The sequence below is a fragment of the Strix aluco genome, chromosome 4 (assembly GCF_031877795.1).
Source record: "Strix aluco isolate bStrAlu1 chromosome 4, bStrAlu1.hap1, whole genome shotgun sequence".
Lineage (NCBI taxonomy): Eukaryota > Metazoa > Chordata > Aves > Strigiformes > Strigidae > Strix > Strix aluco.
In genome coordinates this window covers 87,187,856-87,203,694 of record NC_133934.1, presented here as the reverse complement: position 1 = coordinate 87,203,694, position 15,839 = coordinate 87,187,856, and the positions used below count along the sequence as shown (strand labels likewise).

General features: G+C 34.5%; 1 protein-coding gene across 5 annotated transcripts in view; it reads left to right on the top strand.

The window, feature by feature from the left end:
- Nucleotides 1-15,839, top strand: part of FUT8 (fucosyltransferase 8) — a 138,768-nt gene that overhangs the window by 77,549 nt on the left and 45,380 nt on the right. For all 5 annotated transcript variants that reach the window (XM_074823937.1, XM_074823934.1, XM_074823935.1 and 2 more), the window contains one exon: nt 6,364-6,478. In XM_074823937.1, the coding sequence (XP_074680038.1) occupies nt 6,371-6,478 (108 nt within the window). In that variant the 5' untranslated portion in view covers nt 6,364-6,370. The remainder of the gene's footprint in view (nt 1-6,363; nt 6,479-15,839) is intronic.

Sequence of the window (15,839 nt, the reverse complement as noted above, 5' to 3'; positions counted from 1 at the left end):
TGGAATTACTTTAAAATTGGGTACTATCTTAATTTCAGGACTAATTGTCATTCTGAAAAGTCACTTTTTTTTGTAATTAGAATTTTAACAAAATATTTCAGATAGAAATGACCTTTAATTACACTGTCATTATTATGTAGTTCAAAGGTGTTTTGGAATTATATTTTCAGTTGTTGTAGATCTTCTGGCCTCCCTGTTCTTGAAGTACCTTTTGTATTACACTAAAACGTTCTGTATGAGTTTTGTTCATGCTCAACACAATTAATTCAGGAAGTGTTAAAAATTCAGTAAAATCTGTCTGTAAGCCTATTACATTTATAGCTGTGTTCCCAACAGAATTGCAATGGCAATTTGTATCTCATTAGTAAACATTTATAAGAAAACAGTTGAATTAACTAAATATACCACCTTAAACACGTATCTCTCTTCCAAAAAAGCTGAGATCTGCATGTGTGAACATCAGTAGTAAAGCATGAGTGTTCAAAAATAGTACTATAGTAAAGAATTTTCAATTCTTTGGAAATAATGTAAACACTATTTAAAACATAGTTTAAAAATAATATATTTTGATTATTAATGTGGGCAAATAGTATAGTCCATTAAATTTTGTTGTTTAATATTCCACAATTCCAAACCCCAGTTTGTCACAGATCAATGGAGTTCAAAGTGAGAAGGGACTATTGAATTATCAGGAGTTATTATCTATATAAAATAAGCCATTACATTTCATCCAATTATGTCTCTGCTGAGTGCAATTATATATGTTTAACTGAAATAAAAGTAGTGCTTGCCTGAAGCAGAATTTTCCAAAAGACTTGAGATCTTCAGTTAAACAGTCAACTGACAGAGAAGCTGCCACTTCCCTGGACAGTTTGTTCCAACAGTTACCTCCACTCAGAAATATTTGTTCTCTAGAGAAGTTACTTCCATTTCAGTTTCTGTGACTTCAGGTCATTGATTCTTGATTGACCTTTTAAACTAGCTGTGCCAAAACTGGAGCAAGTAGTCTAATGCCAGACTTACTGATAATCACTTGTGTACACATTACTGCTCTGTTTATATAGCCAGGATCACATCAGGCAGTTGCCACAGTGGAACCTTGAATAATATTGTGTGTTTGATGCCAGAAGGTTTTGATGTCCTTGCTTCCCTGAATGAATTCTCTTCTTATTCCTTTCCTTCCTACACCAATGACTATTAATTCATTAGCCCAACTTGCAAGTTTCTGTATTTCTGACAGCCTTATCTTCACATCTGTCTGTACTTAAAGATGGGGTGAAACCCATAGTAGAAATGCATACTGTGGTTTGTTTTTTTTTTTTTTTCATTTACTTAAGAATTGTCTTGTTGAATAAAAGTATTCTTTAGGCTGACAACAGTGGTTATCAAAAGCAGAATGTCCCAGAGTCTGTTGAATCTTAGTAGATCGGTGTAGATGTGATGTGGTCCCCAAAGACTAAAGTTGTTTAAGCTTAAACCAAACAGCCAGAAACTGGGTTTTATTAAAATAGACAATTTTTTCACAATATGGAAGCTCAAAGCAATTGCATAAGAGAAAATAGATACAAAAATGTTTCTAGATTATTCAGCCTGTGTTCTTGGTGTATTTACAACATTGGCTTAAGGCAATAAATTATCTTGTGTTGCAGAATGCTCATCTTGGTTACCTTTAGTCCCGAGGAAGTTCATTCTTTCACCTTTGAGGGCAGGCTGGCTGCTCTTTCCCTTAAATCTTTCAGTCTTGCTGCATGAGTTGCAAGCTCCCAGCTCCTTGTGTGCAGATCCTTTGGCCTGGGATGTATTGCTGTCTCGGGGGTGCTCCTTTCCCTTAGGATGCACAGTAGCTCCCCGGGGAAGGACTGGTCTCTTTTTCCCTCCACACAGTCCATCTGGTCCCTTTTCCTGAAAGGAACAGAACATAAGTTCAGAATGAGCAAATCAGATGCTCTCATTCACTCTGACAATCACAGCTTGGGGGGGGGGGGGCAGGGGGGCGGTTTTGTTATTGCTGCGTTGTTTTGGTTTTTTTTTTAAGTACGTGTCACTTGTTGATTTTTTTTTTTTAAAGGGATTTGACAGGTTGCCAAATGCCCTTCTGTTGACGTGGTGTCTTAAAAAGTTGTTATGTATGTGTTTTAAATAAATGCAACACTGCATGTGCAATTGGTATTACTTATTTCATATGTATTCATAAACATATATCTTAGATATTTTAATATATATTCTAATCTAATATTTGGCTTAGAAAGATTAGTGTTAATTAAAGCAGTTTGTAATAACCTCCTTATGTGGGAAAGCAGATAAAGGGGTGGGTAGTGATCAAATTATGAGATAACTGTATAAGGAAAGTGGCTAATATTTATTTTTTTGTTTGTGAGGAAAGCTGGTTATGTCATAGAGAAGACTTGCTTTTTAAGAGATGATAAACTTAAAGACAGTTTCTGTGACTGGATAAGTAGTATTAGAGTTCTTTGTTAATCTTGGTGCTGTTATGCAAATGGTCTACTACTAATAGCGCTTCTCTTGTTGGATGCCTTAATCACTATTTCTTGGCAGTGTCCTAGGGGTTGTGTAGATTTTCTCCTGGAGAGTGCCAGTCTTGGCAGATATTTTTGTCCAGTACTTCACTACTGATTCTGTTTAAGAAACAGTGTAGCTCAATGCAGAGTTTCCTGCGTTATGGAATATGTAATTGTATTCTTGTAGTTGCCATAGGGAAGAGGGTTGTTGAGAGTAACCTTCTACAGTGGAAAGACTATTTGATAGAGAGTTGGCAAAAAAGAACAGATTAATCCTCTAGTTGTCATGGTTGTTTCCTGTGTTGGCATTATGTTGTTTGCAAAGTGGCTGTTACCGAGTTAGTTTCATTCCTTCTCTTGGGGAACAGGAAAGCTTTTGTGGTAGATGCCCAAGGTTTGATGCATAGTATTTGGACATATTTACACATTATTTCCTTTGAATTTGGTGGAACATATGACAGTTTTTTTTCTTTGAGTTTTCATCGTTGATGTAAAGTTGCTAATGTAATGATGTAATTTTGTCATATGAGTGGAATCAATGTCTAGACTGATCTTTAAAAATGTGTTAAAAATGCTGCCCTCCCCCTTTTATTTGTGATAATCAAATGCAGATGAAATACGTAGCCAGCTGCTTTACTCCATTCTGCTTTCCAGGAGCAAAATATTTTTAAGAGCAGCTCCAAGACTTAATTTATGATGTGAAACAAAATTAACAGTAACAAATTGATATTGTTGGTTAGTAACACAATGAAAGACCAAGTTTGACTTACTAAATATCTGCAATGCCACTGCCCAAAATTCTTCCTGCCATTTTAACACCCACCCACAACAGACTCTAATAATCCAGTGCAGGCTCATTTTTTTCTGCTCTTAGCTATCTTGGGCTCATGCATCACCAGTCCATCAACTTTTTAGCTGTTCACATGGAGGCTGACACTGGTTTTGCTATTAGTCTGTCTCTATTCTAAATCTGTATTAATAAACTGTCATGATGTCACACAGAAAAGAACCTAGCAGATGTAAACCTAAAAAATGCACATTTCCCAGCAGTAGCAATAAAAGAAAGAAGGTCTCCGTGACTGAAAGTGTGTTAAAATTGCACTACCCTATAATAATTTATCTGTGATAACACCTGTGAATTTTTCAGTTTCTGCTTTATTTCTTTTATAAGAGTAAATTTTTTTTAAAAAAGATTGTGGATACTGTCTGAAAACTCTTGCATGAATTCATAAAGTTTCCCCCAAATTATTTTATATTCTTTATGGTTTGTACTGAGCAAAACTGCATTCCCTAAACTGGTGAGTCACTGAGGCTGTGTAAGGACTCTCATCATTCCTTTTACCTCAAAAGTGATGGAAAATAATTATGTTTCATCTGTAAGGCTTATTATTTAAACTTACCTACTGGTCACCATGACCAATAATATAAAAAACAAAATTTGGATACCACTTTTTTTCTTTAGAAATACAAAAAATAACTGCTGAGAGGGCAAAAGTTTTTTTTTTATTGGTAGGCTTTGTATTTTCAGTTATTTTATGCCAATATTTAAAGAAATATATTTCTGTAAAGTAAAAGAAGAGTATACTGATTACTTACATCACAAGTACAGAAAAGACTTTAAGGCCAGTGAAAGAGAGCATTTGAAAATTGTTTAAAATGTGGCTGTAGCTGCGCAGCTGCTTTTAGTGATAGTAGAGGATTATTTTTTTAATGTTCAGACCTGAAATTTATGGTTTTTCTTTAAACTTCCAACATGGTTACATCCTGATTGGGAAGAAAAATATATTTATATTGCCAAGAAAATGCATGGGTTTCCTTTTTTAATTTGCCTACTATGCTTTCTATAAATTGGAAAACGCTACTTTCAGAGGAGCAGATTCTTTCATCTGTTCAGTTATTTGTATATAATCCATTGTATTAGATCTACTGCATCATCAATTCTGTTCTAATTGTCCCTAAATTGTGTTTGCATCTTACTTTGTGTCATTAATAGTTAGTGAGTCGAAACTAGTTACCTGATGATATTTAAAATTGTTTATTTTTCGTACAAAGCTAGAGTAGGGTGTTTCAAGCTCAGTTGCCTTATAAAAGAAAATCTGATTTATATAGTTTGAGATTAGGATGTAAATATGGTACTTCCAGCTGATTGACAGAAGGTGAACATTACTGCTGCTGAACAATCTGGGTGTAATATTTGATACAGCAACAGTAGATGATACAGTAAGTCAGTGTCACTGTTACCCTGTATAGAAGCATGAGTATGAAGACCAGAATGAATGTATGAGAATGGAAAGATACAGATCCATAAATCCAGTTACTAGCGAGAGAAGGCTGTCTGATAACTCTGCTGATAACGATAACTCTGTCCCAATTTGACTTATCTCTTATCATTTACCACTTAAATATTGTGTCACTGGAAGTAGTTACTTAACAGACATATATCATCTGTTCCTCTCTCATTTGCTAAACTTATTTACAAAGGATACCCTTAGCTAGCTAGGTTTATGGTTCCAGTACTGCTGCCAACAAGAGTGTCTTGTATTACTTCGCTAACAAGACTGCTTCAAAGGCTGTTTGGAAGTATGCTTGTCTTCCCCTCACACTCTTTTTTTGTCACCTCCCAAATTTCTTCGCCTTTGTTCTGTTGCATCTCTTCCTGGTCAAACTTCTGGCTTATAAAGAATTTCGGGCAATAAATTGTAACATCTTAAGTTCAGATGAAAGAATTAAGAAAAGTGGTTCAAAATTAAAACTTATGGAGAAATGTTTAGCAACTTTAGCAACTTTAAATATTCTCAGGCTATAAAGCCGACTCTGAAATTATTGGTTCTGAATTGGGCTAACTGTTACTTGTAGAATTGCCATTAATGTTTTTACAAATATTTTGAATAGTTTGCCTCTAGTTTTGTATTTCCTGCCAGAAGCCACAGATGTAAAAAACCTTTTCCTGGGTGGTACTGTTTGGGCTGTTTTTCACAAAATTCCTGGCTGATCTTATCAAATAAGTGTTATATACCATTTTTTGTCTCATGACAAATAGTTCTTTATTCTCTTACTTGATCACTGAAATGTGGTAAACCTAAGAAGAGGATCTCTAGTATATTAGACAACCTCAATTTAATATTTGATAGTTCCTCAAAGTTCATCTTTTGTAGTCTAGATTTATACTAGGACCATGAGTCTGGTTTTGATTTTTAATTCTTTTTTTTTTTTTTCCATTTGAGTATTAGTAGCATGCAGTCATTCTAAGCAGGCAGGATGCTTACCTTCTTCCAGAGTCAGAAGGAGCTCCATGCCGTAGAAAATACTGTTTACTAAACCTCGTACTAATATTTTGTAGTTTGTTTTCACTAACAAAAATAGAAGGATTACTGCTGTACCTGTGCTAAAGACATTTGTAATATTCTATACAAGCACAGTAAGATGCTTGTTGGAGGCAAAGTAACAAAGCATTATAATAGAAGCTACTGTAGGAATCACTATTGCGCTTTCAGCTGGCGCCACTGAATAGTGTATCTAGCATGGAACTAATTCTTTCTTTTTAGTTTCCTTTAGCACATACCAGAAACAAATGCTTTATAGCAGAGGCCTAAGAGTTTTTCTATCCCATCTCCTCCTTAATACTATAATTACTCAAGGGAATGGAACATATGTTAAATGGAGAGCACAGGCAGTCTTGGCTGCTGTTTGGATTGTGGGGTAGGAGGTGGCATGAAGACATTGTTTTTGAGGCTATAATTGAAATAACTGTTTAATTTGTCTTTGATTTCATCTAATCTTCCAATTTAGTAATGTGAAGGTTGTTTCCCATTTTTTTGAGACTGTTTTCCACTGTTGTTTACAGGTCAATAATGACCGACTTGTACTACCTCAGTCAAACAGATGGTGCAGGAGATTGGCGAGAAAAAGAGGCCAAAGATCTAACAGATTTGGTACAGAGGAGAATAACTTATCTACAGGTAAGGGGCTAGAGCTTTTAAATAAAGGTAAACATTTTTTTATAAATTTAGCACTTAGCTACACCCTTGTAATAGAATAATTATCTGACAGTTTTAAGTGAATGTTTGTATATGAATGGATTACATACAAAAGAAATTAGAACATTTATTTCAAACATTATTTTATATGTATATGGAATTATAGTATTTCAAGGAAATATTTGGGTTTTTTGGTTTTGTTGTTGGTTGTTTTGGGTTGTTTGTTTGTGGGTTTTTTTGGATCTGTGGTTTTCATTGGGCTGTACTTACCTGTTTGGATTCTTTGTTTTATTATAAAAGTTCTCTCTGGTTTCTATTGTTGATTCTTTAGATTATCAGAATGCATACATACGTTTGCACAGTGTTAAAAAGAAAAGTATGGAAGTCCTTGTATGAAACTTCTGAACAAGCAGCCCATTTTTAAAAATATGAGTATACAAAGTTGAAGTGCTTGCATTGTCCAGTCATAGACTGTTTCAACAAATGTGAGACTTCTCATAGATGCTCATATTTGTCAGTGCATAAAGCCTTTTTAATATATGTGCTTGTGTGTGTCTGTAAAAATTTAAACAAAACTTGATCTGAAGGTTTTGGGACTTATATTCATGTATGAATGCATGCAGCTATTTATATAGTGATCAAAAAGTTATTTGATGTAGTCTGTTTTATTTGTACTTGGTTTGTTTTTCCTTGCATGTGTGCACCTCACTGCTCTGTTTTATATGGTCATCCCTAATGGCTGATCTCTTCTCTATGTAAATAGCTGAATTTGTTTCTCAGATTTTCATTATTTCACATTTCACAGTTCAGCTGTTCAGTTCAGTTCTCATCTGTAACCAAGCTATGTATTTGTTGCTTGTTAAATAAAAAGGACACCCTTCTGTGGAAAAAACTCCTTATAAATTATGCAGGACACATCACTTTATTGTCTTTCTTCAACTCCTTCTTGAGAGCTGTTCCTCATTCTTTCATTTTTGATGCCACTGTTTGGCAATGGTGTACTGTAACTACTGTTTGTGCTGATAAATATGGCTTTTCTCTACCTTTTTCTCTTCTTTCACCGTATCCATTTGTTGTCTTATCTAAGCATGGATATGTTTCTGGAGAGTGATTGTCTTCCTGCTGTATGTTTGACAGTGTTCAGGGCCTGAGTTCAAGACTAGGACCTCCAAGGATGTACAGTGAATAACAAAAATAAAAGGAGTTCAGGAGGACAGAAGCTCAAATTGAAGCATTAAATAAATGCTTACACTGTTTTTTAGTGAAGTTGAAATAAATTTACTTACTGAGTGAAGAGCTGGGAGCCCAATTAGCTGCTCCTAAAATTTATTTAGACATGTATAGTCTATGGTAAAGGGCTTTCCTCTCTCTATAGAGGTAATTTATTCTCATTTTTAAAAAAAAGTAGAAACAATATTAAGAATGAAACCAGTGCCAAGTCACAACACATATAGAATCCTAATATTTCATACCTGTAGCACAACTAGTTAAAGCCTTTCAGAAAGTGTATTATATCCTCAGGCAATTCTAAGAAAGGTAACTAACTTTATCCTCATTATCTTGAGAAGGAAACCTGATGATGAGCATGAACAGGTGATTTACAAAAAATTGTGGCATTAGGTTCAGAATTAGAATTAGGTCTAACATACTTGGCTCAATGTCCATTTTACAAGCCATTTTTGTTTCTGTTTTATTAATAAATTTGTGGAAAAAAGGAAACAATAATAAAATTTCTGTCACTGAACAGAATGTTTATTCATATTTATGCATTTAATATATGAAATTAATTATGGGTTCATCCCATGAATAATATTACCCTGTTTATTCTATATGTCTTTTAGGTTAGTTGAAACATTTTAGCTGTATTGGATGCCCATTTTTTGTTGTACTAAAAAGTGAAATAGAAATATGTGATGAGCCTTCTCTTACTAAACTATTCTTTCTTCCTTATGCTTACAGTGTTTCTTTCTATTAATCTGTTTTCAGGCTAAGCATACCTAAAACTTTCAATCATTCTTCATGTACGAGAATTTATAATACCTTTTAATTTTTTGGCCTGATGTTTTCTCTTAACACTAATTCTTGACTGGACTATTAGAAGTGAGTATTCACTAGTTGACAAATGACAGTAAACTATTGATTTATAGAATAGTACAAAAAATACGTCTTTTTCTTACCTTGCTTTTTATGCAGTCTAAGGTATTACTTAGCTAATAATACATCCCGCTTGAATTCATGTCACTATGGAGCTATTGAAGATGATGGCCAAGATTTTTAATTCAGCTGAATTTTGAAACTTGGAATATTTTTTCTTCCACTATGCTTACTTTAAATTTAGTTGTCAATACAAAATTTCACTTTTCATGAGTCATGTTTACTGTGGTTAGTTTCTTCCGAAATTCATAACAATCTTCTCTAGACTTGACTTAAAATTTCTTAGACATTTAATTTAATGGTTTTGTCTTTTACCAGTTCTTCCATGTTTCATGCATGAAAGTATTAGTCCCTCTAAGATAACTAGAGGCCATTTCTCTCTCCTTTTTATAATCTGGTTTTGATCTTTGACTGCACTTTGTCCCTTTTTGAAGGTTGCATGCTGAAAGACCAAAAAAAAAAAAAAAATCATAAAAATTACACTGTAGCAGAAAACTGTGGATAGGATGGTTTAGTGCTTACATGTGTTTATGGAGGATCATTTATCTCTAGGTGTTTACTATTATCATCATTCATATAAAAGATTCAAACCCCAAGGCATGGTAATTCTCAGTGTGTGCAGCATTTCCCACAGTTAGGGTGGAAACATAGCCATCTCTTCAAAGATAGAAAATGTTCTTTCTTCTGAGTAGTTACAGTCTTTGAGATGGGTCATTCACGTATACAATTACTACCATCTCTCTTTTACTTTATTCTCATTCTTCTGTCTGAAAAAAAATGAGGATCCAATCTCTTGCATATATGCCTGTAAGCCAGATATAAGCTTTTGGAGCCCTTGTAAAGATTAAAATACCTTGTGTCTTGAATGATTGTTGGAAGTAATTATCCACAACTGGAATATGTCTGTGACTACACATTTGGAAGTCCAATTGACTTATTTGCTAGTGTGGGTTTCAGGGTTTTGAAGAGTACAGGACTGACTGTGAGTATGCAAACTAAAGAAGTCCATGGTCTGAAATTACACTTATACACCTCTATTCATAATATAACTGTATTAAAAAATAAAAAATTCAACAACCATTACCTGCCCAACTTCATACCAGAAAAGAACTGTGTAGAACATATTTGTGGGTGGTGTGGTTTTTTTTTTTTTTTGTGAAGAATAAAAGTACCATGTAGTTTTCTTTCTGGTACATGTTGAACAGTCACAGCTGCATTATTTTGGGACATCTCCCTGGGAAATCATTTAGCTGAATGATTGTGAATAGTGACGACTGCTACTTCATTTGGATGGCATTACCATAAATTTGATTTAATGAGGCTACATTTAGCTAGTTCCCTGTAGTTAGAGGAACACTTAAAAACCTAGGAGCTTACATTTAAGCAAAAGACCTTATTTTCAGAGATGTTCACGATCAAACAATTGAAGAGAATGTGCAAGAGAAGTTGGACAAGGGCTCACGTAGTACTGTATATTCTGGGAGTGGTAGAGTGACTAGATGATTCTGAAGGCAGCAGTTTGTTTTCTGCCCCTTTTGTGCTTATTTTTGTTCTATTTCTTTTATGAAGTTTGTCATTTAGTATGCAGTCTCCCTATAGCAGGATATTTTTGCCTCCAATTTAAAAAAAAAAAATTTTGTTCAACTTTGAAGGTTAAAAATATAAGCAGGTGAGAAAGGTTACTAACTACTCAACAACATCATCCATTATAATAGTCATAGTTTACCATATTCATACTATTTAGTTGGGGTTGTGTATGTATGCAAGGAAGAGAAAGTTGCTTACAAGATTTTATTCTGAGATTTCTGGATTTCCCAGTATTTTTGGTGATTTAATGTGTCACTTAAGTTTTTCTGTCTTAAAGTGTATTAAATCCTCTCTCTTTCTCTCCCATTAAAATTAATGATATATATTTTTAAAAGAAGTACTCATGCTAAAATGACAAAGCAACACAAAAGGCTCTGGCACTCTGCTTATGTGCAAAGGGATGTACCCTTCACAACTGTTAAATCTTGAAAAGTGTAAACTTGTATCTTTCAGTAATTGAAATCTAATGTATTATATCTTTTCCCAGTTATTCCACTTCACTCATAAGAAACAAATTGTAGTGTGTTGTGGCAGTTGCTGTGTGGTGTTGGTGTTGATAAATTCAAACTAATTTGAAACAAAGGCAAAAGTAAATTCCAGAGTGGAAAAAATCTCATAAAATTCTCCATCAGCATTTACTATTTTATGGGGAAAGAGGACACTAAGTAAAGGACTTCAGCTATGTGTCTGTATGGGCACTGTTCTGGGAGAAGAGATGATTTCTTTAATGGGCAGACTTTTAGCGCTTCAGTTTTGCTGTGGTAGACTCAATACCCTTAGGTTTATTTGAAAGCTTTCTGGCATTTACTCCAAATACATAGAATCCTGATAATTCACTTAATCAAGGAAAAAAAATGTCATGAATGGTAGTTCTAGTTTCTGAATAGATTTAAGAAGTAGACTTAGGAATAGGGTTGGACTAGATGACCTTTAAAGGTCCATTCCAACCCAAACTATTCTATGATTCCATGAATAGCATACTTTAATAGTCTCATCTTGAAATGATAAAGACAAGATTAGCTACTGGCAAGGCAAACAGCTGAAAAAGGCCATATGCTTGAGCTTAAGATGTGTTCCTGGCCACAAGTGCTACTTGCTTACTTAGGTAGTATAGCTCCAGTCAGGATTTATGGTTATGAATTTATAATATTGATACACTTTGGCTACATCTTCTAATTGTCTTAAACTTGACAACTATGTCCATTATTAATTTGGTTAAACTTCAATCATTTCTTAAATACACTTGCTCATTTAATTAGAAATGAAGCAGTGCCACTAGTGGTCTACAGAATTGAAAGGAGATAATGACAGTCATGTGGTTGTCTAAGGGGAAGTCATTGAACAGAACAATTAATGGATTCTGTCTCAGATTCACGTTTACTGACAGACTAGTAAGGCCTAAAAATGTAGCATCTAGCAGATGATTATTGTTACCTTGTTACAGTCTTTTCTACAGCATCATCAGTTTAACATTTTCTTAATGCAGATTTTTCTGTGGAAATAAGTGGGGAAGGTAGAGGCAAGAAACTTAGTGCATCAAGTGGAGAAGACTGAAGTTTGTACTTACCCTTCTTTAGGCAGCAAAGAATCCACATAAGAAGGATCCATTAGTTAAAAATGCATAGGAAACATGTTTGATTAGTTTTGGTACTTCCAGAATTACTTGAATTGTCTTGGGAAGTGATATATCTAAATAGTTAATACAAAATGAAACTGTCTCCAGAAGACATTTTGTCAAGTAAGGTTTCTATAACTGGCCTACTTCAGGTTTGGAAGTGTGGCTTGAACTGAAAATTTCTTATAAGTCCCCAAGAGCTCTGTTCACTGATTGGAGTGCACCCACCCATGCAACCCAAAACCTACTCATCAGGAGGTTCAGTTATACTTTTGATGGATTCTCAGGAATGTTTTGTGACTTAATATGCATTTCCTTATTTTTCTGTCTATTTTATTGCTATATATTTTAATAGTTCTGAATTACTTACTGAAAGTCTTTGATGGACTGAAATTTAAATGTAATTATATTTGTGATCTGACGTTTTGTCCAGTTGAGGGATCAGTGGATTTTTTTTTGTTGTTGTTGTAGTTGCACATCTCAGTATTTTATTCATGTTTTTTGTGAACAGATTCTTTCGTTGTGTATTGAACCATCTTTACTGTTTGATATTGTAAGCTCATCTGTATTTTGCAGTTCTTTTCCCATTTTTACCAGGTTGCTGAATTTATTGCACAGCACTGTAAGAGTGATTTGATTCCTTCCCTGTAACACTAGAATAAAGGACTTGGGCATATGAATGAATCTTAGCATTTAAAAAGTTATCTTTTGGGCAAAATAGATTTAAAAATGAAAAGAATTGAAAAGAAAATAGCAGACAGCAAGCCAATTTTTCTGACTTTTTGTGAAGGTTTAGAAAGAACTGAATAATTTCTATCACATATGAAAATGTAAAAGTGATTTGTCTTGGGTTGTCTTCGTTAAGTTACTTAGTAAATTCAGTATCTGAAAGTATGGTGTTAGGATAATGACCACTTAATAACATGTAATCACTGCTGATATCTATATTAAGTTTTCTCTAGAATTTATAGTGGATTGAGGAACATAATATGGTTAGTCTGTCTGCATGCTGGGATGTTTTACGCAAGCTGAAGCTTGTGTGTTGTAGGGGAGGGTAGGTGCAAGCTACAGGAATTAACATTAGAGGCAGATAAGGCTCCCTGTTACTCAAATCAAAAACCTGATATTTCTGACTAGGGAAAGAAGAAAATTTTCTTCCAGCAGTTGGAAGAAACTTCTGGGTTTGGGTTTATTTATTTATTTATTTATTTATTCCCCCCCTTCCCCCTCTCCAAGCATTGAGGGGAGCTGGTATGAAAAGGAACCATTACAAGTAGCATCACAAAGAACGGGGAATAGATGATGGTGTGAATTACATTTGTCATAACTAGGATGAGAAACACCTTTTCCTTGACATAATTCTCTCAAAATATGGGATTTTCCTCAGAATTTCGGTGGGACTGTCTCCTCCATCAGACTGTAGCATTAAGGAATAAAATATTTATGGAAAATATAGAAGCAGAACACCTTCATTAATGAGTATTATACTGTGTTTATAACGCTTTGTAATTTGTAGCAGACTGCTTGCCCACTCCTCTCTAATCTGTCTTGATTCATTGGATGAGAGTACATTTCTCTAAAGTTTTTTAAATTTACAAACAACACAGTCATTTCTCTTATCGTAAAATGTATGTTAAGCATCAGAATTTACTCTTGCCAGTTTGTCGTGTGTTTTGATGGCTAACTGTGCACTTGGAAACAGTGGAAGGTGGTAACATTGAAGCAGCACTTCTGACACCTTGCCCATCTGATCCTACTGACTCTGTGAATAGGCTAATAACCAAGAGCCCTGGAGAAGAAGGTTCTTTGAGCACCAAAAGATGTGGAAGATGGGGACCTGGAAATAGTCCTAAGACTATTTTTACTGTAGTCAAACAATGACAGAGAATGTTCCCAGGCACTGGAACATAATGTTCTATACTGTTAAATTGTTAGAACAGTTCCTGGCATGCTTTTGACTCACATCAAGTAGCTTTTTCCCAGACAATTCTTTGGCAGTGTTTGAGACAGTACAAGACACTTTTACGACATCTGCTGTGTGTGGCTACCCTGTTTTAAGAGGTTTTAGAAAGTTCAATAGCATGGATGCAGTCTATTCTGTGCCAGCTAGAATAAGTCTCAGGCACATTCGATTTACTACTATAGATTTTGCCTGTGTTTGTATGTTTCAAATTATCTTGTTTCTAACCATTTTTATTTGATTTGATTTTTGTTGCTATTGTTGTGTGCTAGTAATCTGAATGTAAATACACCACAAACTAATTTTGGAGCCACACATTGCATTAAGAAAATACTGTGGTGTTTCATTATCTTTCAGCAGCTTATGGAGTTAGTGGAGTGTGTTTTTATTTTACTCAAGTACTCAGTCACCCAATAGGAATAAGAAACAAACATGAACTCGTACAAATAATGTGCTAGAAAGCATTATACCTATTGATTCTTTTGTTTAATATGTAGAATTATGTGAACAGAGATATGGTCTGTTTTCATCATTCTTGCTGATGGTTCAATTTAAAATATACTGTTTGTTCAGGGGAAAAATAAATACCCACTCAGTAATGGGTATTTCCCACTATAGCTATAATTTCCCGTCAAAACTTTTTCCAGGTTTTTAGTATTTTTACAAGATAATACTGATTTAATGCTTCCTAGGATTTCAGTCTCTATTTTGTTGTTTGTTTTGCTTTAATTAGAGATAGAAAATTAAGACCAAAAACTTGTTTCATTTTAAACAGTTTATTTAAAATATCTGGCTTTAATACCATTAACATTCTGCAGATTTTGTGCTAAACAGCTTGAGGCTAACAGTTATAGAAGAATTCTACACTATTAGCTCATGCTCCAGTCATGTTACCTTTGACGGGATATTAAAATTGTAGATTAGTAATCTGTACTGAATTTTGAGTTATGTACATGGGGGAAGACAGTCTTTAACACACATACACATACACAGTTGACTAATACCATTGAGTAACAAGATCTTGACGTTACCACAGATAATTCTGTGAAAATATCATTTCAGTGGTCAACAGTATTTAAACAATGTATCTGCCTCAAGGATAGACTGTGCAGTTCTAGTCCCTTAGTTTCAGAAAGAGTGTAATAAAACTAGAAAACTTGAAGAGGAGAGTAATGTGGATGATCAAATGCATGAACTTGGTATCTCTGAGAGTAAAGACTAAATAAACAAAGATTTCAGTCTAGTAAGAGAACTGAGAAAGGGATGTGACCTCTGTGAGGTCTACAAAATCTTGAGTACCCTGGAGAACATGAGTAGACTGTCATTCCACACTCTCTTCTAAAGAAGACATGTTTCAATGTAAGATTCGTACTGTGCTGCTTTTGCAGAATTAAGTTTAAAGTTGAATTTAAGAAGGCTTATGTATTTGGGACAGTGTCATAATAGCATGGAATCTGCTTCAGTCTTGTTAGTCTTCTTGCAATAGTGGCAGCATTCCTTTGGTGAACCATAGGTACTAAAAATAACTTAAATAATTTGATTTAAAGGCTGTCCTGTTTGGTATGTCTCTGTTAAAATAGTTTTTAAATGGTTGCAGGAGAACAATTTTAAATAAGTCTTGTGAAGATAAAGTAGCTACCTAAGTCAGTTATTCAAAAGAAGCCATTCAAGGATATTCCTTCAAACAGGCAGACCAATGAATTGTAATTAAATCCAAGACAAAAAGCTACTGTTTCTCCCATTGCTAGTGCAGTTTTGTAGGTCTGCAATGTAATAGGTGATTTTCCAGCTCCATTAGTAAAGAGAAGTCAGCCAGACTTCTGTAACTCTGCTACACTCACATGGCCTGCATACCTCATTACAAACGTTGTCACATGCTACAGAAAGATTAGGGAGATATATTTCTTGCAGAGAAACTGGTTATATACTACTTTCCTTGTAACCTAGGCAGGAGAGGTCATTTGCAGCCTAAAGGGCTGTAAAACTTCTTAAGGGAAGAAGGAGCTGGAATCTGCCAGTGCTTGCAA